The sequence below is a fragment of the Saccostrea cucullata genome, unplaced genomic scaffold (assembly GCF_032062105.1).
Source record: "Saccostrea cucullata isolate Sc308-1 unplaced genomic scaffold, CSIRO_AGI_Scuc_v1 ctg657, whole genome shotgun sequence".
Classification (NCBI taxonomy): Eukaryota; Metazoa; Mollusca; class Bivalvia; order Ostreida; family Ostreidae; genus Saccostrea; species Saccostrea cuccullata.
The window spans coordinates 115,129-139,458 of NW_026919188.1; the positions used below are offsets into that span (position 1 = coordinate 115,129).

Genomic DNA, 24,330 nt, shown 5'->3' on the forward strand with positions numbered 1-24,330 from the left:
TTTTTAATATTTCTTGCATATGCTGTCGATTTTACAGAGAATAAATCAGGGTATGAACAAGATGTGACAAAGCACTGGAAAACCACTGGCGCCAAAAAAGTCTACAACCAATCAGAACTCCTGGGCAAACTAACCAATGAGAAAATAGCAGTAATGTTTGAATCGTCAACACGAAGTGGATTTTTGCCGGGAAAAGGTTCATTTTCGTTTCTTCATTTTAACTTCTACACAAACACTTCCAAGTTTTTGAGTTCATCTTACTCGGTTTTGACGTTTTTCAATCTACTTATTTTTACCCTCTTAAGCTACGAGAAAGTACACGAATATGTCATAATAGGTGGACTTCCGACCCCAGAATCATATTCTAAGCTTCGAAAACTGTTTTCTTTCATTCTTTCTAGAACAATGGACAAAACTCATGGACAAAATGTATGCGTTTGTTTTCGAAAAGCTTAATGAATATCAGGAATTTAGTGATTTGCCTTCCCCTTCTTAAAAAAAGAACAGCATATCCGTCCTACATGTACCAAAAACCCTTACACTAAAGTTATTGATGTTAAAATGTAATACTAGTATGAAAATCGATGCAATTTAATGACTTTGAACCTAAGAAGTATTTTGAAATGCTCTTTCAAGAAAGATGAAGTTTGACATCTATTGTTTTATAATTGATGTAATATAAGTTTTACAAAAGTTCAACATAACAATGTTATTAGCCTCAGCTTATAGCAAAATGTCTTTTTTTGAGTTGAATGAGTACATACACGACTTTAACAAGAAAGTATAACTAGGAAAATGCAAACTTGCATTTTTTTTTTTTGAAAACCGACTCATGAAAATGTTTTTTTCTGAAAATGTTGATGGAACTTCTTTGAATACCTAAATTAAAAAAGGAGAAGGTTAATTTGAACATTTGAATTTATAATTATCTATAAGTTTTCTAATCTAAATTCATTTTAAAGTGCCTTTTGCTGTAGCGACCAACATGTATAGCATCGTTTTTGAAAGGGGACGAGAAAAAATTCATCGTACCTGAAAAATCCCTGACAAATTTAAACTTGGAAGAAAGGGAGATTGTCCAAACTCAAAAATCTCTTTCTGGGGTTGGTGAGGGGTTCCAACTTCTTTCAGTATCATTCTTTATTCAAACACTACATTACCCTTATGATAACCTTATCCAGACTTTCGATGAACATCCTCTTTAATAGTAAAACTTATGTCTAGAAAAATTTGGGAAAATATGTGTCTGCTCATTATGTTCGATATTTAAAACTTTAATGATGCAATAAATACGAAAAAAAGAACTTAGTATCTGAATGATCCATGCAGGTAGGTCTCAAATGTTATAACTCTTGGCTTTAAGTGAGTCCATATAGGATCCTTCAACATCAAAGTAAATGGATCTGTTGCAAACTTGAAGTACAAAATTGAGAGGTAAACCTCAAAGTAAATTATTTGAAAGTGAAACACCTTCATGTATCTTTATATATCTATTGCTTGACTTTCGACGCCATATCGATATGACTTTGACACACTCTGGATTATATTCATTCAATTCAAACGCAGTTTTGGCTGATAATTTGTTACAGAATGTTCGAAAAAAAAAACTTCCTTAATATTGTCTTTTATTCAGTTTAAGACATGTGGTCATGTCAAATACTCAGAGAGATTCAGTATTAACTCAAGGATGTCACATTTCGGATAGTTTTGTGAAAGCTGTTGGACGTGTGGTGATCTACAAGAAAGAGAAAGAGAAACAACTTGCACAAGAGAACAGATGTCTAGGTTTTAAATTCGAGTTATCTTTCTATGCGAAATTAAACCATTTTCGTTTACAAGGAAGATGTTGATCGTTAACATTATATCATAGGAACAAACACGTTTTGTCTTTATAAATTACTTTATTTATAAAATTTTCTAACAAATCAGGATGTAATGCAGGACAAATCTGGTATTCAGGAAGTTTTCTTATCGCAAAGTTTTCGAATCAGTTGTGCCAGATGCGGCCCCTCCTGCACACTGACAGACAGTCATTGAGAGTGAATGATCCTTGTTACATCTTCTGAAAAAGTAAGTACATATCTAGATATATATTTCTGTGACCGTCCCTATATTTTTGCCTTTTTGTTTATATAAAGTCATTAACAAAAAAAAATATATATGTGTAATTTTAATATACATATAGTTAGAATTAAGCGCTCAGTAAATCCAAAATGTTCAACCCATTGTATCTATGTCCTCTTGGAAATACGACAGGGATTGGAAATGAATGACAATTTGCTCATCCGGTACGTTTAATACATTATGGCGTTATTAATGGTCCTCTGGGAGAGCTGTCGATTCATCATCATATTTTATTAATAAAAACAAATACAGAGCTCTTGTGTAATATTAAATAGAATACACTTAATTGTAATAATCATAGTATTTAAAAGTGACATATGAATACCGTGTTACAAGAGAGCCATAAGGGGGGTTTCCATTATTTGAACATCCCATAACAGTTGAAAACCGAGGCATTCACATGTTTACTAGAGGTGCACTGACAACAATCTGTACGATTGACTTTAGATTGATATAATTGCTTCATTATTGATCGCTATACCTTTACAAACGGGACATTTAAACTTAAAACAGTTTTTTTTCTCTTGATAATGGATTTTCAAATCTTTCATCATCATTAAATTATTCAGCTTTTGAGACAAAATCGATACTAGAAAGGTATAAAAAGGATGTAAGGTTTAATGTTATAATGATTACGTTATTCCTCGACACAAACTTTGCAAACTCCACTGGCGGATTTAGAGAGACCCCCCCCCCATGTTCAAAATATACATAAGATTTAATAAATCATTTTTTGGTGTGGCTTTGGGCCCCTACGACGACCCCCCCCCCTTTCAAGGTTGCTGGATCTGACTCGTGGGATGTAGTTTAGTCATCATACATGTATAATAAAGAGAATTCCTCCTCTTCTATCTCTGTAGATCTATAACATTTGTCTTCTTCTCCATTACATAAGCAGCATAATAAAAAGCTGTTTTACCCGACGTTACAACAGCTTAGGAATGCAAATGTCGTGTTGCGTTATTCTAATCGTGAACATCAGTGATATGTTTAACAGGAAAAGTCATTTCTTATACAGTTTATAACAGGCACATGTATCAAAACGTTTTACAGTTTTTCAAAGGACTGGTGAGATATAATCCTTAATGTGTTATAAGTAATATTTATGAGAAATTCTTGAATGAGTAGGTCTACATATATTGATATTATAGTCAGAAATTGACAAAAAGAGTAATATTTAATGTACGTACAGGGTGTTTCAGAAAACTTAATTGCAACCGTTGTATTGCAGTTAGTGTAGGCGGATCTTTTGTGCTTCGATCTATTTTGACGTTTTAGAATATATATTACAATTTTTCGTTACTAGTATATGCCGCATATGTTTGTATGAAAATTGTATATATTTTTATATTTGCAATCTTCATACAAACAATTATTCATTTTCTATTACTTTAATTGAAAAGAAAAATTTAGAAAGTCCGAAATGACGAAAAAGAAATCAAAATGTTATCATTTAAAGACACTTGTAGCAGGGAAGCATCGGAATATAAACAATTGTTAAAAAAAGAAAGATACGTTTGTGAAATACTGATGCCCCTGTATGACAGCTTATGGCGAGGGTTGAAGTTTCTCAAATGTAAGTCAACCTCCAAAGTCAAGGTCAAATGCTCAAAATTGTTGGTATCCAAAGAAAGGTCTTATCATCGGTAAATAAAGGCCTAGTGCTCATTGTTCAAAAGTTATGATTAAGGTTTAAGTTTTTAAAAAGTGTGTCAAACTCTAAGGTCAAGGTCAAAATGTCAAAAATTATTGATATACAAAGAGAAGTCGTGGCACAAGAAATGCATATCCGTATATGAAAACACTAGTGCTTACTGTTCAAAAGTTATGGTTAAGGTTTAAGTTTTTAAAATATGGGGCAAATTCTAATGTCATGGTCAAAATGTTAAAATTGTTGGTACCCAAAGGAAGGTCTTGTTACAAGGAATACATGTACATCTATAAGATATGAAAGTCCTAGTTCTTACTGTTCAAATGTTATGAACAAAGTTTAATTTTTTAAAGAGTGGGTCAATCTCTAAGGTCAAGGTTAAAAGGAGATAAACCCACTTTTTAAGTACACAACTGTGAGATTTGAAAGACATAGCCTCATTCACTCAAAAGTTATCTGCAAGGTTAAAGTTTTTGCGGACAAGCAAATAAACAGACGGACGGACAGGGAAAAACTACACAAATCTTTGATTATGGGGGCATAAACATATTTTATACAGTAAAACTTCTCTAAACCGGCCAGCTGCCGGACTGAATAAAATGGCCGGACTGGAGGGGTGGCCGGTTTCCCGAGAATCTAACATACTGAAGAAATGCAGAACTATGACAGATGCTAGGAAAAATGGTGTCTGTTATAATTATCTGTCAACATATTATTAATTATCGGCAGACACGTAATATATATTAAGGTCTAAAAAAAGGAAATTATTATTAGTGATGATAAATTCGACATACATGTTGATTTTCATGAAAAGAAATAAGAAAAAAAAAGAACAGAAAAAAACATGGAAAGTTACTTTATTAATCATATGCGAAGAAATAAACCAGACTCTTTACCTTAACTGAAGTCTATTCAGAATACTGCATGTGTATCTGTGTATCGCTTACGTCATTAAACAAATGTTTGTACTTCAGTTACAAGTAATAATTAAAGCCTTTCTGAGCAAAACTTCTCTTATTTTAATCATGAAATGTATATTTTGGTAAACATTTTAATTATTTTTTTTTTCTTAACATTATTTAACAGTACCCAATTTTAAGGCCGCTTATGTGTATTTAAAAGGATGATGCAATATGGCGTGCGATAATTTGTTGATTCTTTTTGTGATTTAATTTCATTAGTTGCTTGATATCTAATTAATTCAAGTTTAATTAATGTTAATCATATGTGCACAGCTTGGACTGGCCATTTACGTAGTCTGGCACGATGACTACCCCATCAAGACGGCTAAACAATAGAAAACCTTATGAGGCCATATTCAATTTTTCACACCTCTGACTTCTCGTGGGTAGGCTATTTTCACACCTCCGGTCGGTCATTATTACCCCTCTGGCCAATGACAATTAAATTTCTTGCAATAAAAAAGCGGCCGGTATGATGAGGGGAAATTTCCTATGTTTTTTAACTTTTGTTCTTGGAAAAGTGGCCGGTGTCCGGTTTTCAGGGGTGGCCGGTTTTATGAGAGTTTGTGTGTAAAGAAATGTTAAGAATTTTGCCGGGACTTATAAATTTGGCCGATGTTCAGGGAGAACCGGTTTCCAGGGGGGCCGGTTTGGAGAAGTTTCACTGTATTATATTCTAAAAGGTCAAAATAGTATATTTACTTGCATGTGATAATCAAAATAAAATCAGGCAATGTACAGACCACGTATGTTTAATATTCCAAATAAAATACATGTAATACAAAACAAGATGTGTTTGTGAAACACTGATGCCCTCGTATGGCAACATAGCGAAGGTTAAGCTGCTTTCTCAAATGCAGATCAAATATGTTAGTACCTAAAGTAAGGCCCTTTCCTAAGAAATACAAATGTGAAATATAAAACCCTAGCACCACCTTTCAAAGGCTATGACAAAGGTTAACGTTTTTAAAGGTAGGACAAACTCCGGGATCAAGGTCAAATGGTCAAGGTTGTTGGTTTCATAAGAAAGGCTTTGTCTTAAAGATTACATATGGTAAGTATGAAAGTGCTAGCCTTTATCGTTCAAAAGTTATGGTCAAGGTTAAAGTTTGTAAAAAGTAGGTCAAAATCCAAGGTCAAAGGGTAAAAGTTGTTGATACCCAATGAAAGGTCTCGTTACAAGAATTACATATATGAAGTATGAAAGTTCTAGCCCTTACTGTTCAAAAGTTATGACCAAGACTAAAGTTTGTAAAAAGTAGGTCAAAATCCAAGGTTAAGGTCAAAGGGTCAAAGTTGTTAATATCAAATGAAAGGTCTTTTCACAAGGATTAAATATGTAAAATATGAAAGCCCAAGCCCTTACCGTTCAAATGCCATGGCCAAAGTTAAAGTTTTTTCATAAGTACGGAAATATCCAAGGTCAAGGTCAAAATTGTTGGTTTCAAATGAAAGGTCTTGACACAAAGAAGTGATATCTAAAATATTAAACTCCTGGTATCTATCATTTAAAAATTAGGGTCGGGCCAAAGTAAAAGTTTGGATTTTTTGTGTAAAAATCTGTCAAACTCCAAGGTCAAGGTCAAAGAGTCAAGGTTCTTGATATCAAATGAAAGGTCTTGTCTCAAGAATTAAATATGTGAAGTATGAAAGCCATATTTCTAACCCTTATTAAAAAATTATTTTCAATGTTGTATTTGAAAAGTAGGTCAGACTCTAAGGTCAAGATCAAAGGGTCAAAGTTCTTGGTATCCAATGAAGCGACTTTTTACAAAGATTACATATGTGAAGAATGAAAGTCTTAGTATCTACCATTCAAAAGTTATGGCCAAAGTAAAAGTCTGAAATTTTTGTGTAAAAGTGGGTCAAACTCCAAGGTCAAGGTCAAAAGATCAAATTTGGTGGTACCCAAAGAAAGGTCTTGTCATAAGAAATACACAAGTGAAATATGAAAGTCATAGCTCCCCTAAATCAAAAGTTATGGACAAGGTTAATGTTTTTGCGGACAAACAGACAGACGGACGGACACGACAAAAACTATATACCCCCGGAACTTCATTTACGGGGGCATAACAATTCAAGTACAAAGTTTTATCATATAATTAAGAAGTATCATCTTTGGACGAAGAACTTACAAGTAATGTCAAAGGATCGTCATATGTAATGAAGTATACGCACGCAATGTCACACTATCAGTATATAACTATCAGGGTATAATCAAAGCATAGACACATATTGATAAGTTTTATCACAGTTATAATGTTTTCTGTATAAGACGGATAATGATTTCTTATGTGATACTTGCTTCTGAGTTTATGAATTTCAATTTTTCGATTTCGTAACAAAATTAAATCTTCGAAAGAGATGCTTCATTACTTTAACCCCCCCCCCCGCAATTTCCTCAGTGCAAACCTTTTCTTTTTCCAAAGATTTTAAAAATATATTGATCTACATTCTCGATAAAAACCTGGTCTGGCCCCCGCCATAGCTCTGTTGACAAGATTTAAACAAGCTTGACCTTTCTACTACAAGAAAATTATTCCATATTAGTTTGTATTAGTTGGCCTCATGAAGACGATTTTTAAAAAGTTTTTAATTTCTCTACTCGAGCATGTACCTCGAGATCTATTTCGAAGTTTGAAGAAACTACAAAATCATTAACTAGTATATCTTGTCTTGATCACCATTTGAGAGGAGGGATAAATTTATACATTTAATCTTTTCTCCCAAACTATGTTTTGTTCCAAGATGAACGATAAAATTAAATTGTAAACCGATTTAGCTGGTAAAATCGCGTAATCAACGGAACGGGGAAGCAAGTAGTTTGTAAATAAAGAGAGAAACTTGATTAACATCAGTTTATATCCGTGATTCAATCAAACATAGATTTAAAAAAAGTTAAGTGCATTTTGATTGGTAAAGTTATTTTTTTGGAATACGGAGAATATTTCTAGAATGATAGAATTGGTAAGGAGATCGATATTACGAGACTCACTAATCAAATTTAAAACCGTTTCAGCTTTCTTTCATTTTTTTTTTTTTTGCCATATTTAGATCAGCGATTAAAAAATGTATTGCAGTCCTTGGAATTAAAAAAAAATTCATACTGTCATATACTTGACACCATCTGCGTTTTCTTTTGTACTAAAATGTGCAAATGTATAAAGTATCATACTATATCTGAACGACAAAAAAATGTGATTTTTTCCTCACCCAAATGAATTTAAATGCTGCAGTTCTTGCCATACTAGGAAAAATATATAAATAATTCAAAACCTGTAAAAGTACAACCCATATACATGTGCCCTGTGGGGAATGAAATAAACAACTATAAAAATAATTCACATGCAGAACCAAGACAACACATGCATATTAGGCGCTAATTAAATTATTTAAATCTCGTTCTGGTTTATTTTATCAGACAAACAAGTTTATCCAGACCATACCCCTGCAGCAAAAACCGAAAAAAAGAGCCAGCATCACGCCTTTTAGTCATAAAACCGAATTATTTAATGCATCCCTAAGGCCTGGCGTATTGATCCGCTGATCAAACATTCTGTCACCGTTAGTAGACAGTCACACTCGCGGCCTGACGCCCTCGCCACTCACACACGGATATTTGAGATCCTCCGATGGTTTAACAGGTAAGCCCCTTACTCATCTTGGAGTTATGCGCTGATAAGTAAATTTTACTTATAGCTTCCCCCGCACGATAAGTGACTCGCGTCGACTGACCTGAAAATGCACACCACGCCCCTCAGTACTATAGGGAAGAATATTACCGTGTAAAACTGTGTTGCATCGTTGATTTCTCTTGAATGGATATTCATGTATTATCGTGATTTATTTGTACTTTATGTGGTTTTCAGTGTTTTTGATGGATTGAGAGGTTGTAGCAAATGAATTTAGTTTTATGACATTTAACTTGATAAAGGATCTTTAGGTGGCAGATTCAAGTAAGTTGAACATTCTGCATTTAAATTTTATTTTTATTTTTCGTGGAATGCATACAAGAATAAAACAGTTGCAAAGATCTTTAAATCTTTTTTAAAAATTCCTATTCGTCTAGCTTATTTATAACCGACCTAATTATCACTGTTAACTTCCTTCTGAAAATCGTGTTTAACAATATAATAATTTCCTACATCTGCTCTAGAGTACATGTATATGAGTGGACACTGCACTTGTAGTACATTCACACAATTATGCAATCAAAGTCCTCAAATGTGCATATATGTATTTACATCGCAATATGATAAACTAGCTAGACACGAAACAGGTTTGTCCTGAAATAACACGTTCGTTCAGTTCATCTTCATCTTAATGGACACGGAGCTCATAGGGGCCCGCCCTTCCACTAACTGTTAAAAGGGAAAATATGTTCGATATTGTGATGGTTTATTCATGTTCACTCAATTTTCCAGTTCCAGGAGTATGTGCCGTGAAATATTTCGATCAAAGGCATCCCTCCGTATTCAATATATATAATAATGTTTCCTGACCAGTCATTATATACAAATTCCATATACTCACTCGACCTCATCTGCAGCGAAACTAGTGTACAAACAAGACCTTGAACTACTTAATAAATTATGTCAGCTTTGACTATATATGTGTATCTAGAATCATTCATGATTTAAATTCTTGGCATTTAACCATAAAGTATTATGCAATTCCTAGACAAGTACCCGCTTTATCAGGAACCCTATGTGATGTTCAATTATAAAGCTTTGTTTACGTTGAGCTGATTCGTTAAAATCAAACTTTACGGTACAATGGATTATTCCGTTTCCTTATCACATACTTCGCTTCCCTGGGTAGAAATATAATACCCCCTTTGAAACTTTGTTTTAACGTAGAAGCGGGAGTTGCCAAGGGGATCAAACTTTTAGAAGGGCGTGGTCAATTTTATTTTATCCTCGCACACCTGTTGTTCACCTGCAAAAACAAACACAATTTCCCTCGTATAAACCCAGATTTGGGTCAAAGGCCTCTTAATTATGACGAGGGGTCCCCTCTGTGCCGCTACTGCCCCTGGCAAAACATGACAATTCTAGGTCTGTAATTGTCCTCTGATTGTTTCCTGATGTTCTACAGTGTATCATATTTTTGTCAAATGTACAGGATCAAAAATCACTTCAATGTATTTCATTTAGATTGATTTTTATACCACTTCTTAATTGCAAAGAGAATTAGACACCAGGGACAATAGGGGATTCTAATTAAGCGATCCATGATGCATTTACGTTATGGATTTTTTTTTTTGAAACACAAATTATCAAATGGCAGAGATTCGATCAACTACAGTAATGATTTTTTTTCTGAAATCATACATTTTGTTTGGATAGAGATGAGTTTACGTGTACTTAATTTCTTCACCATTATATTCTATGTTTGACCGGAAGGCTATTTGCTTACTAATTACACAAATATTTCCCGCCTCGGGACTTCGCTGACCAATCAATGAGCTCGTCACAGATACCGAGCATTACTTTTGATTGTAAATAAAATATGAACCTCCAGCTTCTGCAAGCAAGGTATATATTCAGCAAAGAACATATAATTGTTTAGCAGCCATAGGGGGTATGCGTTCAACAAGCAATTAAGCCTGCATAGTAAAAAAAAACTAAACCGGACGAAGATTCTGTTCCAATAAAATGTAGGGATGCTTCCTTAACAAAAACTTACAATATTGAATGAAAAAAGTATTATTAACACCGGTCCTTAACAATTTATAAAATCTTTTTGAACTAGTCTTTGCTTAATAGGCCTCTAAAATGCAGTTTTTATGCCAGATGCATACCCTTGGTACTTTTTAGGTTAATCAGATACAGAAATTACTCCCGGCAGGTAGATATACGAGATTTGATAATTATATACATTTATCATCGTTTTGAACAATTCGTCTAGCCCAGGTATGTGGGGAAAACAACAAACAAACCAGGTATACAGTTCGGTCCCATAAATAATCATATATTATTGATGTTCCCTACTCATTTCTGTGAAGATGTTTGTTAATAATTTTATATATCGTATATAATCCAATTAAAACTCCTCTCATCCATCATAGAAAGTGCTTCGCACCTTGCCGCTTCAATCACATCACAGCAAGGGTTAGGTGTTTTTGAGTCACAAGAAATATGACGATAGCAGGCACAGGTCTCTATGTTGACATAGGGTTCATAATGTAAAAGTTGTAGGCAGGGGCGTGGGCGGATTTTCAAACATATATTCATATCATTATTTGGGTGTTCTTGTGAACTGCAATCTTGAACAGGTAAAGGTGGTTTCTTTATTGTCGTTTGGTGCACTCATGCACATTTTAAAATTTGAATTTTTTAAATCAAATAAAGTTTTACCTGTACAGAATGTTAAACGGCTTCTTGTATAATATTTGAAATCTACTTTACGAAATTACCTATAGAATTTATAACAGGCAAAGCCCTTAAGACTTGTAAAAGAAAAAAAAACAGATGCCTCCTACACCTACTTCTTTTGCATACTATTATAAAGAACAGGTACGTTTTTATCAATGAAAGCAGAGGGAGGGTCACTTACGTTAATTCTAGTATGTGACCACATTCTTACACATATACTGTCAGATCAACATTCATTCATTCCTTCCAAATCGATCTCCAAACTTCCTGTATATGAATGACAGAAATAGACACGGAGTTGTGGATAGTTTGAGTCTGGTTGAGTCGGTGATGACATTAACGTGCCTCTTAAGAACAATGGTGTGGTATCGATTGTCTAGTACCTTGTATAAATCACATTGTACTATAAGCTGTTTCTGTTGATGTCCCACGACACTCTTAGAGGGAACTAAATTGCAGGATATCGGCGGTGCGTATTTCATTAGGGCTGCCACGGTTCAGACATTTTTCGGTTCGGTTCGGTTCAGAAAATAAATTCTCGGTTTTCGGTTTTTTCGGTTCGGTTTTCATTTTGAGAATTTAAATAAAACATCTTTATATATATCAAAGGATAATAAGGATTATGGACATTGTAGAAAGTACTATTTTGCTGACACAAATTTCTATCCATTTTATTCAACAGAACAAGTTGTTAAATGTAACATAACAAAGTAATAAACTTCTTGTTTAAAATAAAATAAAATATAGTTATTGACTAGAGTTATCACCAAATCACAGGTGTGGGAATACTTCACGTTTTTGAAAGTAGGGGACGTGGTTGACAAATTACTTGTGATTTGGATTTCCTTCCACATGTGTATGCCATGTTTAAATGTCTTCGATGTTACCTGTATTTTCATTGGTTAAAGAACCCTTCATTGAAATAAACAACCAATCACAACGTGTGTTGCAAGCAAATTAGTATTATAAAAAAACCGAACCGAATTCCGGAAAACCTGACTCGAACCGAACCGAATGCCATTTCGGAGCGGTTAACCGAGTTTTCGGTTAACCGTGACAGCCCTATATTTCATATCGAACACTATTTTCTGGAAGTTTTATTACTTTGAATCTCTTGAGAAATAAGACTGACCATACATCTGTATGCTGTATACCCAGCTTATGACATGAAATTAGTTTTGTGGGCGTTTTCTCTATTGGAGGACAGAACTGTGTTCAGCAATTTTGTTTCGAGCAAAAGGAAGGATCGGTGACCGTAGATAGGGTTATATACCGTTAAATCACTTGTTTTAATGGATTCAAATTTCGATGATTTGAGGAAAAAAATATATATCATTGGGTTCGTGGGGATTTACTTTCACGGATGAATACCTTTTAAATAGTAAAATTTGTTAAATTACATGAAATGGTGGGCATAAATTCGTGAGTCTCTTCAAGGTTATAGGGTTAACAACGAAAACATCGAAATGAAACCCTAACGAAAATTAATAGATTAATGACCTTACACAGTTAAAGCTTTAAAAATTGCGCGAAGCAAAAGCTTGCTCGCTGTATTCAAGTCTTTCCCAGCAAGAAAGATATTAAATTAATTAATTTGTATTAGGTACATTTCATTTTCAGAGGGTTCAGATTAATGGGTTTTTTACGCTGACTATTAGTTTGACTTATTTTGTTTTCACTGATTGTTTATTTGAAAAGAAAGTTATATTCAATCTGAAAACTTTGCTCTTCTTTTTATTACAGAAAATGTCTTTTACTTACGGTGACATGATTATTAGATATAGATTCACTGAAAATTGAAATTACTTATTTAGTAAAAACTAAAAATATTTTTTTAATAACGGCCTGCGTATTTTATCTTTTAGTTAGAAGAAACAACGGACTAGCAACATGGCTAATAATACAACAGCATCACCTCTAGGTGGATCAGGATGTATGACAATAGATGTTTATAACTACACCTGCTCAAATGCTATGATCTTACCCATAATCAACGAATACACATGGTCAGCAGGGACTAGAACTTTCTTGTACTTGATTGCTATGCTATGGTGCTTTCTCGGGGTGGCCTTGATTGCAGATGTCTTCATGTGTTCAATTGAGAAGATCACCTCAAAAACTGCCAAGGTCAGAATTCCAGACCAAAACGAACCGGACGGATTTAAAATGATTGAAGTGAAAGTCTGGAATGATACAGTTGCAAATCTTAGTCTGTTGGCGCTTGGAACCAGCGCTCCTGAAATATTACTGTCGGTCATAGAAATCGTCGGCAGGAAGTTTGAGGCCGGAGAACTGGGACCCGGCACCATTGTAGGGTCAGCGGCTTTTAACCTTTTGGTTATATCAGCGATATGCATCTTCTCTATCCCAGATGGGGAGACTCGCAGAATTGCCAATATGCGAGTTTTCGGATTAACAACTTTTAGTTGTATTTGGGCCTATGTCTGGCTATCACTCGTCATTCTAGTTATTTCTCCAGGGGTGGTGGATATTGTGGAAGCCGTCATCACTTTCTTAATGTTTCCTGCGCTTATTATTGGAGCATATCTTATTGACAAGAGACCTTGCATGAAGAAAGAAGAAGCTGTTGAAAATGGAATGGTCGGAATTTCTTTGGGTAAGTTTGGGTTATCTCCCTTTTTCAAATGCTAAAGCTCAACACACTCAAAGGCTAAATGCACAAGTTCTTAATCAGTCAATGTTAAGAAAAAAAACATGAAAGTTGCGTTTTGCAGGATCTGTAGTCTCTCACATTTATTATAATGGAGAGTACCTTGTATTGATATTGTTCCGTCATATCGTTTTTTTTCCCCAGGTCTTAAGTATTTTACAGAGAACAGATGGTTTCTCTTGAGATTATTTTTTCTTCAGTTATTGACGTTTTTTGCACAACAGCTGCAAGTTTGTGATTGTGCTTATAATACTCATTTCGAACATGATATACCGGTATACATGTATTTACTAGACACAATTTCAGATCTCTTTTGCGATGCATATACTAGGCTCCTAGTATCTTTCTGCTGTTTCGAAATATCTTTTATTATGTCCTAGCTTTGCAATATTTATAAGTCAAAGCAAAAGGTCAAGTCAATTTAAAAGTTTGATTTTGAATTTTAACAAAAAAAATATTAGTTATTACTGTTATAATAATTACATTTGTTGTTAATAACATACATTCTCTTGTCAAATTTTATTGTTCCCGACTACGGTGAGCTCGAAATTGTCCGTGAATAAAAAAAAGACACGTCGATTTTTTAATTATCTGTCGACCAAAACAAAACTGTTCGGCGATGGAGACAACAATATATTGTAGATCTATTTCCTAACGTAGATGCATCGATTTAAGGTCTGCAAGTCTGCAATTATCTGATGTTCATACTTCTTTTACTGCTCATTTCTTGTCAATTTTATTTTCCGTTGTCATGATAAATCATCGCGTCTTTTGTGGACATTCTCAAAATAGGATTATGACTTTTGTGAGTAACAACAAAGAATGAACCGAACAAAACATGTTTTTTATCATGTCGAGATACGAGAGCCCAGGTGTGTTGCACGTATACCTTTGTTATATTCTTTTATGATATGCATCATGCCATTACTAATTTCAAACACACACCATTTTGTCTACTTAGTAGACAAATATGCTTTATGGGTCATAAATTGCTTACTGAAAATTGCATTCCTTGCTAATAGCGACAGCAAACTAGTGTCAAACTACATTCATATGAATGTAGATCGGGTGCTGAATTAGTTGCAGCCAATGATGATGAAATTTAAGGTATCACTGCTACATATCAATGCTTACTTTGTCCTTTTTCTTTCTTTTAGAGGGTTATGCAAATGAACCATTGACAACAGGTAGCCAATCATATTTGTCCACGTGACTTGGTTGCTAAGTTGCATGGATAGAAGACTGTAACAGTCTTAACTACATTAAAAATTTCATAATTTATTCTTTTAAAAAAAGATCTCTACTTTGAATATTGAAAACATTTTAAAAATATCAAGTGAACCATGTGTTTTAAGTACATATAAATCATTCATTCAATAAAGTAGAGATCTTTTGTAGAGGAAGTTTTTTAACTCGTATTTTCTAAGTACTCACTTCTTTTTCACGTGTTCATTCTATTTTTAATATTCTTTTTTCTTCAAAGTATCTGATTTAGTCACCTTCTATATAGCTAGATTAACTTCATGTGTATTATGGTATTCCACATCTTTACTTTCATATTTATACGTATAAACATATTTAAAACATCCTCAATTCTGGTTGAGTACTTCCAGCATTTGGGATGCAACATCTGTATCTAATATTCACTGCTTTTCAACTAACACACAGGCTCAGATTTTTAACAAGAGGTTTTCTCAATAAAAAAAGAAAAGAAAACGCTTTAGATTATTTTGGCAAAGTAAGCTTTACATTAAATGAATTATCTAGGAGGCTTCTTTCAAATGTAGAAAAGCATCACTTTAGTTAGCTCTTCATTTCTTATCTTTGTTTTGATGTTGCACGTAATTTGAATGAGAAATAGGGTTTGCTATATTCCATACAAAATCACACCTTAGATTTCTTTATGGTAAAATGCATGTATCTACTTTTCCCAAATATTATTAACTAACATGATTGTAAAACAATTAACATTAAATTGTATAAAGGTATGCAATATAGAAGTGAATATAATTTCATAAAGCATGTAAAATTCTGAAAATTTAAAGAACCCCACTTTTCAAATTATATCTTTACATCTATATACATATATATCAGTTTAACATTAATATTGATCAAAGAATCTGATATACGTAACATTATAAAGCAAAAAAATTGCGTTAAAAAAAAACTTTTTAACTTGAATTTTAAAAAGTCAATATTGAAAAATTCAATTTAATTGAGAAATTGGTAGTCTTACAACAGTAGATACATGATAATTTTGCCTGTCATGTTCTTGCTCTCACAAAAATGCTCATCTTTTCATGTTGCTTCAGCCCAAACCACAGACATTGCCATAATACCTAAAGGTAATGTATGAATTCATATCCAGACCCTATTTCTCATGTCATCAAGGATGCTTCTGTTTGCTATATATCATGGTAATTTGGTTTAATTCAAAATACATGTATCATTTTTGCTTCTGAACATTTATGGGTTATTGTATGATAGACTTAAGGTCATATAATATATTTATGATAATGGGGAAAAACAACGTAAGAAAAGAAAAAAAAATAGTCATATGATATCACTTGGGATATTTATTTTCTTTGAAATTAATCCACTCGTTTAATCCGTATTATTGTTTTGAAAAGTAATTGATTTAAGATCTCATATTTTCTTCAGAAGAGAAAAAGCCCGAAGTCACCGAAGAGGAGAACCGTGAATCGAATAAAAAACTTCTCAAACTAGCGAAGGTAATAACAGATTATTAATTATAGCTTTTTAATTTTCAAATCATAGATGTGATCTAAAAATACTTTTTTACCTAATTAAACATAATTAGTAATACACATGCCATCCGAAAGTACTTTTTCGTTGCTCATACCAAACACATTCATTCAAAGTTATTCAAGGAAATCGTGTTTTTCGCTGGGTGACCTAAATCTCTCCTCACGGACAGAGAGACAGACAGACAGACCTTACACAAAAACTTATCTCTAAAACCTTTGTTCTGAGGTGAACAATCATAAAGCTTGTTGTATTCGTCGGAAGGATTGTGAGTTTTAATCTTTGGACACAGAAGAGGATGTTTTTGTCTTACGGTCACTGATCTCAAAACTCGGCAGTAAATATAATGTCATTGTCAGGAACATAGGCGCTCCCCATGTAATTCTGTAAATGACGTATGATAAGTATAATATATAGGTCTACCCCTCTATACTATAAAATAACAGTATAGAGGGGTAGACCTATATATTATACTTATCATATGTCATTTACAGAATTACATAGGGAGCGCCTATGGTCAGGAACTCTATTATGTTTGCTAGGGTGCCATTATGAAGAAATGGGATTTTATCCCATTATGTTTCTGATTTTCTAGTTGACAAATTGCATTCATTAAGATATCAATTTAGAAGCAACGGATTGTAGACACGTTTTCAAATATAGAATATACTCCTGTGTATTGGAAAGCTATCACTTGCTATTATATTCAAGGTTGGAAAGTTATTACTCACGAAATGAATAGTTGAAGTACATGCTCACAAAATGTCAACTATTTAGAGAAGGAAAATATTGCTGATACGAAATGTCAAACAAAATGCAATGTTACTTGTTTTTTGCTTATTTCATATTATACATGTATATATTCAAGTGATTTGGCGTCAACGGTTTGGAAAAACTCAAGTATCATGGTATACGATACTGGCCGACGTCCAATTAAAGATCGCGTATCTTTGAATTTTCTAAGAAACTGTCTTCAATTGTTATCGTCAGCAACTTTTTGGGTAGACAAGTGTTTAGACTGATGGATTCGCTGTTACGTGTAGGAGTTGATGTAATACAGTCATAGAAGTCAGGAATTCCCCTGAAGAGCTCACATTTCTAACGGTGTTAAGTCACTAGGACGTCATTCCTCATTCTTTTTTATGTTTTAGTTAAGAATGTTGTATAAGATCACAAAGTACGCTTTCAGGGAAACAAAGTTAAGTCGATGACATTTCCAACCATAGATCTCTTTAAACCATACACAGAAGTAGTGGCTTAGGGCTTTGGTTGTTTTTTTTTTTTATTCTTTACAAAAATTAATATTATTGACATTTATATTGACCAAAATGTCGCATTTTATTCAAATTGTCGATATTTTGAAAATAACTACATTTGTACATAGTCTGTGCATTAATATCCTATCAAGTTGATCAAAGTTTGTGGATGTTTTTATTGATATACTGAGTATGCGATTATTGATGATATACGGCAATGTAATTGTACAGAATGTTACAAGACACCCTTTGTCATTAGATTGTTTATTCGATAGTTATTATACTCAAAGCTATAAGTTATGCCGAATGTGTTTGTCGGTCAATAACAGATGTTAGCTTAGCAAGAGGAATTTTGACAAAAACATGGTGTATTTAAAATATCTCGAAATATAATCATTGCCTCCTTGAAGGAAGCGCTTGATTGTCGGCGGAGCAATTTTTCAAGAGGAAAAAGTTTTCCTACAAGACATATTGGAACTAACTTGTATGTATGTAAAGAGATGGAAAAATGAAAATAAATATGCTCACATGGTATTGTTTTGCTTTATGAAGAGTCGAAACTATTCTAATGAGAATTCTGTATGATATATAATGTTTCCTTATCGTCAGAATCAGCGGAAGGAAAGATATCAATATTTCATAGGGATGTACAAAGAGAATATGGTTTTGGATTTTAGATTAATTGTTTTTAGCATGAACTTAATAAAATGGAATGGAAAGGTTTCTTTTTAAATCTACAATCATAGAGGAGATCAGTTTTATATTTCAAAAGCGTCGATTCGATAAAAAATTTGCAGTCATCGTTTTTTCTGAATCGCACACGTTTTTCTGTGGAGGAAAAAAGTTTCACGGAAAAGAGAGATCCATGTTGATATCTCAACTGTTATAGCACGCAAGGGGAAAGTCATGACCGTTTTTATATATTTTATAGGTGGACATGGTAATCTATAGACTATGGTATTTAAATCTCCTGGAAATGTAGAGATCTTATTTTTTTCTTCTCGACTTACCGCAATTCATTTTCTACTCACACATTTCCAAAGATTAAATTTCGCTTTAAAATTTCTCTACATTTTGTCTTTATTAGGCCTAGAAAAGTATTTACAATGAAGTCATGTTTTGCAGGAACTCGGCCATGAGTCTTTGGACCAGGGCATACCACCAGAGGAGGCCGCCAAAATTGTGGCAGCCAAGCTGACTGAGAAAGAGCACCACAGCCGGATGTGGTACCGCATTAACGCCACAAGAAACATGTCAGGTGGCAAGAAGCTGGTTCCTCAGGTCTACTCGGCCTTCAAAGATGTAAGACGGCGATTTGGTTTCAAACTTTTATCATTTTTTACTCAAGTTTCTTATATTGTAAGATGGAAGTATTTTTATCATAATTTAATGTCATAATTCTTTGTAGCTTTCATATAAGGCAGGTTCAATGCAAGAAAAAAATATCTATATTTTTCACTCGCTAAAACATAGTCGAATATAACTGAAACTCATATATTTATAACGTTTCAAAGGCATGCATGGATTTGTTTGATGTTCCAATTAATTGAAATGACATACAACTAAATGAATTTAATATACATACCACGATTTTTCATTCATTTTCCTTCATTCCACGAGTAGAAGGTACGAGAAATGCATTTTTACTACTTTTCTAAAGTCTCTTTCCTCCGATTGGCACCATTTTTTTTAAGTTCCAGAAGAAAAAGTTTTGTTTTTCCGTGAAACCTATTATTCCTTCAATTAGTAAAGCATTTTCTATGGACTTTTGAATATAGCGACTTCTAGTTAATCCTAATCCTTAATTTTTCAGAGTCATGTATATGTCATAGATAATTTCCCACTTTTAAAAATGTATACCTTGGATGCCGGTACACGAGCGTTTGGATTGCATGAAATATAATGTACTTTTTTCATAGACATAGAATGATTTTCAATTTTAATTTTTTTAAAATACATGTACAATATATCCTCTGATTTGTTTTATTTTTAGTAAATGATTACACTTTTTATTTAATTTCTGCACCATCCTAAATGCACATAATTCATTTCAAATGTTTGTAAAAAAAAAAAAAAAAAAAAAAGAAAGGATTAGAAATGAGGTTTTAGTATAAAAAAAAAACTTACCTCCGTTTTTAAAATTTATTTTTTTTTAAAATTATTGATGCAACAGCCACTATATTGGACACTATTTTGTTGTTTCGTTCTACAATGCAAAAGAGAGGAGAGTGTGTTGCACTTGTTTACCATGCTCCTTTGTTAATCATAATTTGGTAAATCTTTTTTTTTTCTTCAGTTGTATGATCAAACTCAGTTACCCGAGGAAGAAAAAGCAGAGGGTAAAATGGCAGTGATGACTAAAGATCACACCGCGGGAGGAACGAAGGCCGTGGTGGAATTCACTGCGGCCACCGTTTCAGTTCTGGAAAGCGAAAAGAAAGTTCGTATTGGCATAAGAAGATACGGCAAAATGGACACCCCTCTCACAGTCCGGTAAGCCATGCCACCAAAATTGAATAACTCTAAAATCTTAGTTGCGACCAAAGGAGACTTTTTGAATGGTTATTACCATAATACACATTCAATAGGTTCTGAACCAGAATCTAAAGCTCAAAAGTCATGTTTAGTTTCAATTAGATCTATTGAGTAAAGTAAAACACGCGTATATTAACACAGAGACAGACAATAAGTGTAATTCGTTACATCCACTAAAGAATCTTTACAATATGGTTTTAATCAATATTAGAATATTATTTCGTGGTGAACGAAAACACTTTGCGGAAAGCATCATTTCATGATAAGCGTGTTTAACTGTATTGACATTCTGAAAAGAAATATGTTTGTCTTAAAAATTGTCAGCTCACGTTTATGTTCATGTAATTTTTCTTCTGTTTTCTTTACAGTGTGGAGACTATAAACGGTACGGCCACAGCACCAGAGGATTACATTCACCTAGAGGAGAACGTACATTTTGCCAACAATGAGGCTCTTCGTCAGCTGTATGTCGAAATTATAGACGATAATGAGTGGGAACCTGACGAGTTTTTCTTTGTTAAACTGTCCCTTCCTGAGGCCGAGGAGAACGAAGACATTGTCCTCGGCAATATCTCCATCACACAAGTCACTATCATCAATGATGATGGTAAGTTAAAGGTCCAAGATGCAACAAAGATCATCAATCAATTTTTGAAATATCAGTCGATTCTCCATTAACCTTTTTAGTTGAACTGAATTGTCATTATTTTTTATGAAAATAAGACAATTCCAAAATAAAAGTAAAATATATACATGTATCTGCTTTTGCTTTCAGAACCCGGAAAATTGGAATTTGCCAAACCCAGCATCATCGCAAAGGAGAGTAGCAGACGTGTTCGAATTCCAGTCAACCGTATCAATGGCGCTGATGGTCACGTGTCTGTTGCCTGGAAAACACGTGACATCACCGCTATCAGTGGAAAAGACTATGCAGGTGGAGAAGGGGTGCTGAAGTTTGATCACGGAGAGACTTGTCGTACAATCGATATCGAGATATTTGACAGCATGGTAATTAAAACAATGATGAAGCTAGCTTATTAGTCTGTCCGTCTTCTTCTGTTGCATGTCTGAAAATATTAATCTTGCCCTTACAGAAACCAGAAAGAGACGAAAGTTTCCAAGTGGAACTTGGAGAATGCGATGGAGGAGCAGAGCTTGCTAAAATCAGGAAAACAATTATTACTATCGTCAATGATGAAGGTTTGTCAGTACCTATAAATAATTTTTTTAACTACAGTACATGAATTTCAACGTGACCTTAATTAACAAGTTTACATTATCCTCATGAGTTATCATTGTTATTTGCAGAATTTAACGGTTTGGTGAGTAGGATAGTCAACTTGACAAAAGCTAACATGGATGCTCTTCAGCTGGAGGATTCTACTTGGGTCACTCAAATGAAAAACGCCATGAACGTCAACGGCGGAGACATAGAGAACGCTACTTTCATCGACTATTTACTGCATTTCCTCACTTTCTTTTGGAAAGTAGGTTCATTGACAAAATATCGTAATTTCTTGAATTTTTTACGAGCAAATTGTCATATATGATATAATCCAAAGAAAATCATAAAAATGCGTTGCAGAAAGAGAGAAGATGACATTACTAGTATTAGTATTTGCAAATGAAAAAGTAGTTCAACTTAACTGTTTCCCATTTCAGATTCTTTTTGCGCTGGTGCCACCCCCAAAGTACCTCGGCGGATGGCCTGCATTTATCTGTTCTCTATCCGTTATTGGTATAATGACCGCTATTATTGGAGATCTTGCCAGTTTGTTTGGATGTCTCGTAAACTTAAAGGACAGTATCACTGCCATTACGTTCGTTGCTTTGGGAACCAGTATGCCGGATACGTTTGCCAGTAAACAAGCTGCCGTTGGAGAGAAGACAGCCGACAGCTCAGTTGGAAATATCAACGGAAGTAATTCTGTTAACGTGTTCCTGGGTCTGGGTTTACCCTGGCTCATGGCCACAATTTACCACATGTCACAAGTAAGTTTGTCAGTTAAGGTTTGTTGACACTCTGATAAGAAAGATAACTCTTACTGGGAAAATTGTGTATTATTCCTTCAGTAAAACAAGATTTGTTTGTGAAACACCATGCGCGCGGCGGTAACAAAGTTTTTTACATACTGTAGTATACATGTAGGTCATGTCATTGACCTTCATGTCATTTGAAAAACTTAATTAGTGGAGTGTGCATACCAAGTATGAAGTCTATATCATCTATGGTTCAAAGGTTATGACGAATGTTCGAAAAAGTTATTTTTTTAGTGTATAGGTCACAGTCAAGGTTACAAGGTCATTGACCTTGGTATCATTTGAAAGAGCTTAATTAGAGTAATATGCATACCAAATGAGGCTTTAATTGTAGGGGATTCTAATATTGAAGAATAAGCAAATTGCAAATTTCTTTTTTCACGCGGAAATGGAATCAATTTTTTTTTATTCTGTCTGACACAGTCCTTTGATTTTTTTTTTCAGGGGACAGTATTCAAAGTTCCACCAGGATCTCTCGGATTTTCCGTTATTCTCTACACAGCGTGTGCTATAGTCGCCGTTCTCTTGCTGATAGCGCGGAGATTCCTTAAGCCTTTCGGACAAGCAGAGCTAGGAGGGCCGAAGGGGATGAAAATCTTGAGTGCGCTGATCATGGTGTCGTTATGGGTTTTCTACATTTTATTTTCGGCTTTAAATGCAATGGGAGTTATTAACGTTCAAATTGGTTAATTATTTTATTAAAGAATTTTTATTTAAAACTTGGAAATATTTTTCATTATGTACTTAATTTAAATCAGAGTGGCATTAGATTTACTCTAGTTTAATAACTAGCAACTAAAACAATTTCATCAGATTTCCAGTGTAATTATTTTCCTCTTCAACTTTTGCAAAGAAGTTCTCGTATTTTCCTTATAATACATCTGAGTATATTTAATCTCAATATTATTTTTTATTTTAAAAAGAATATTACTGGCGTACTTTTCATACCGTTCATTAATGTGATATTATTTTTAATTCTACTTGTATCTCTTGGTGGGGATATTTTCAAATCAATTATTGTTCAAGTTAAATAATCTTAAAAGCTTATTCATGACCTGACCTGATACTAAAAACATGTAATGTTTACATGTTATTTTTTGCTATTTTTTTTTTCTAAAGCAACTTTTTTTGCTTTTATACAGATATACTTTGTTTATATTTTTATAACTCTTTTTTTTTATTTTGCTTGCTTGTTTTGATGTCTACATGTATGTCTTCAGTATTTTATTGAAATTTCAAAGAGTATGAAAAAAATTCCTATTTTGAAAATTGGCTGTGATTTGACGTATGATTATTTTGTGATTTTTTTTCTCATTGTTTTAAACCTTTGACATGAAAACAGAAATTTATACTGTGACATTGTACATCTAAATGTGCTGGTTTTGCAGCTAAGCAGATCTGCATCGACGTGTAAATACGAGTTTATTGTTTATGAACAAATTAAATGTATGTAAAGCTATCGCTGAATAAATCTTTTGTACTGTGTATTTTTATAAGTAATATTAAGTGATAATACTTGTAGATTAAGATAATGTTAACACGTATATATAATTGTAAAATAAATTATTCTAATAAAGTCTTGACTTTTACATGAATATAAGCAACCATTTTGCTGCTTGTTAGTTAAATAGAATTTTGTATCATGCATTGATTTTTGCTTGATCCTAGCCACAGTGCCCAGGTGAGCGATGAGACCCATGGGCCTCTTGTCTTAATTAAATATTTTCGTGTCGGTTAAATCGGTTCAGTTAAAAATACTGTTGGCAGAAGCAGTGAGGGACTTAATGACTATATGATACCAAAACGCCATGAGGTTACTGTGTCTCGTGCTCTAAGCGAAAAAAAAATGCAGATTCATCTTAAAATTTTAAAAAATATTGCTTTTTTTTTCAGAGGAATATTCAAGTGACGTTCATCGAACAATTTTTTGTATAAAGAAAGCTTCATT

General features: G+C 33.6%; 2 protein-coding genes across 7 annotated transcripts in view; one reads left to right on the plus strand and one right to left on the minus strand.

The window, feature by feature from the left end:
• Window positions 1–24,330, minus strand: part of LOC134282083 (R3H domain-containing protein 4-like) — a 74,987-nt gene that overhangs the window by 41,258 nt on the left and 9,399 nt on the right. The window lies entirely within an intron of this gene.
• On the plus strand, window positions 1,855–23,958 carry LOC134282025 (sodium/calcium exchanger 3-like). Of its 6 annotated transcripts, none has more exons than XM_062764472.1 (13): window positions 1,855–2,070; window positions 12,980–13,731; window positions 14,943–14,972; window positions 16,098–16,130; window positions 16,447–16,517; window positions 18,933–19,109; window positions 20,104–20,300; window positions 20,711–20,949; window positions 21,118–21,350; window positions 21,437–21,542; window positions 21,651–21,829; window positions 22,005–22,334; window positions 22,827–23,958. In XM_062764472.1, exons 2-13 carry the CDS (start codon window positions 13,005–13,007, stop codon window positions 23,070–23,072), a joined length of 2,568 nt encoding a protein of 855 aa, XP_062620456.1. In that variant the 5' UTR covers window positions 1,855–2,070; window positions 12,980–13,004; the 3' UTR covers window positions 23,073–23,958. The 6 variants fall into 6 exon arrangements, with proteins under 6 accessions (XP_062620456.1, XP_062620450.1, XP_062620472.1 ...); XM_062764466.1 differs by lacking the exon at window positions 1,855–2,070 and adding an exon at window positions 8,224–8,381; XM_062764477.1 differs by lacking the exon at window positions 1,855–2,070 and adding an exon at window positions 8,469–8,693.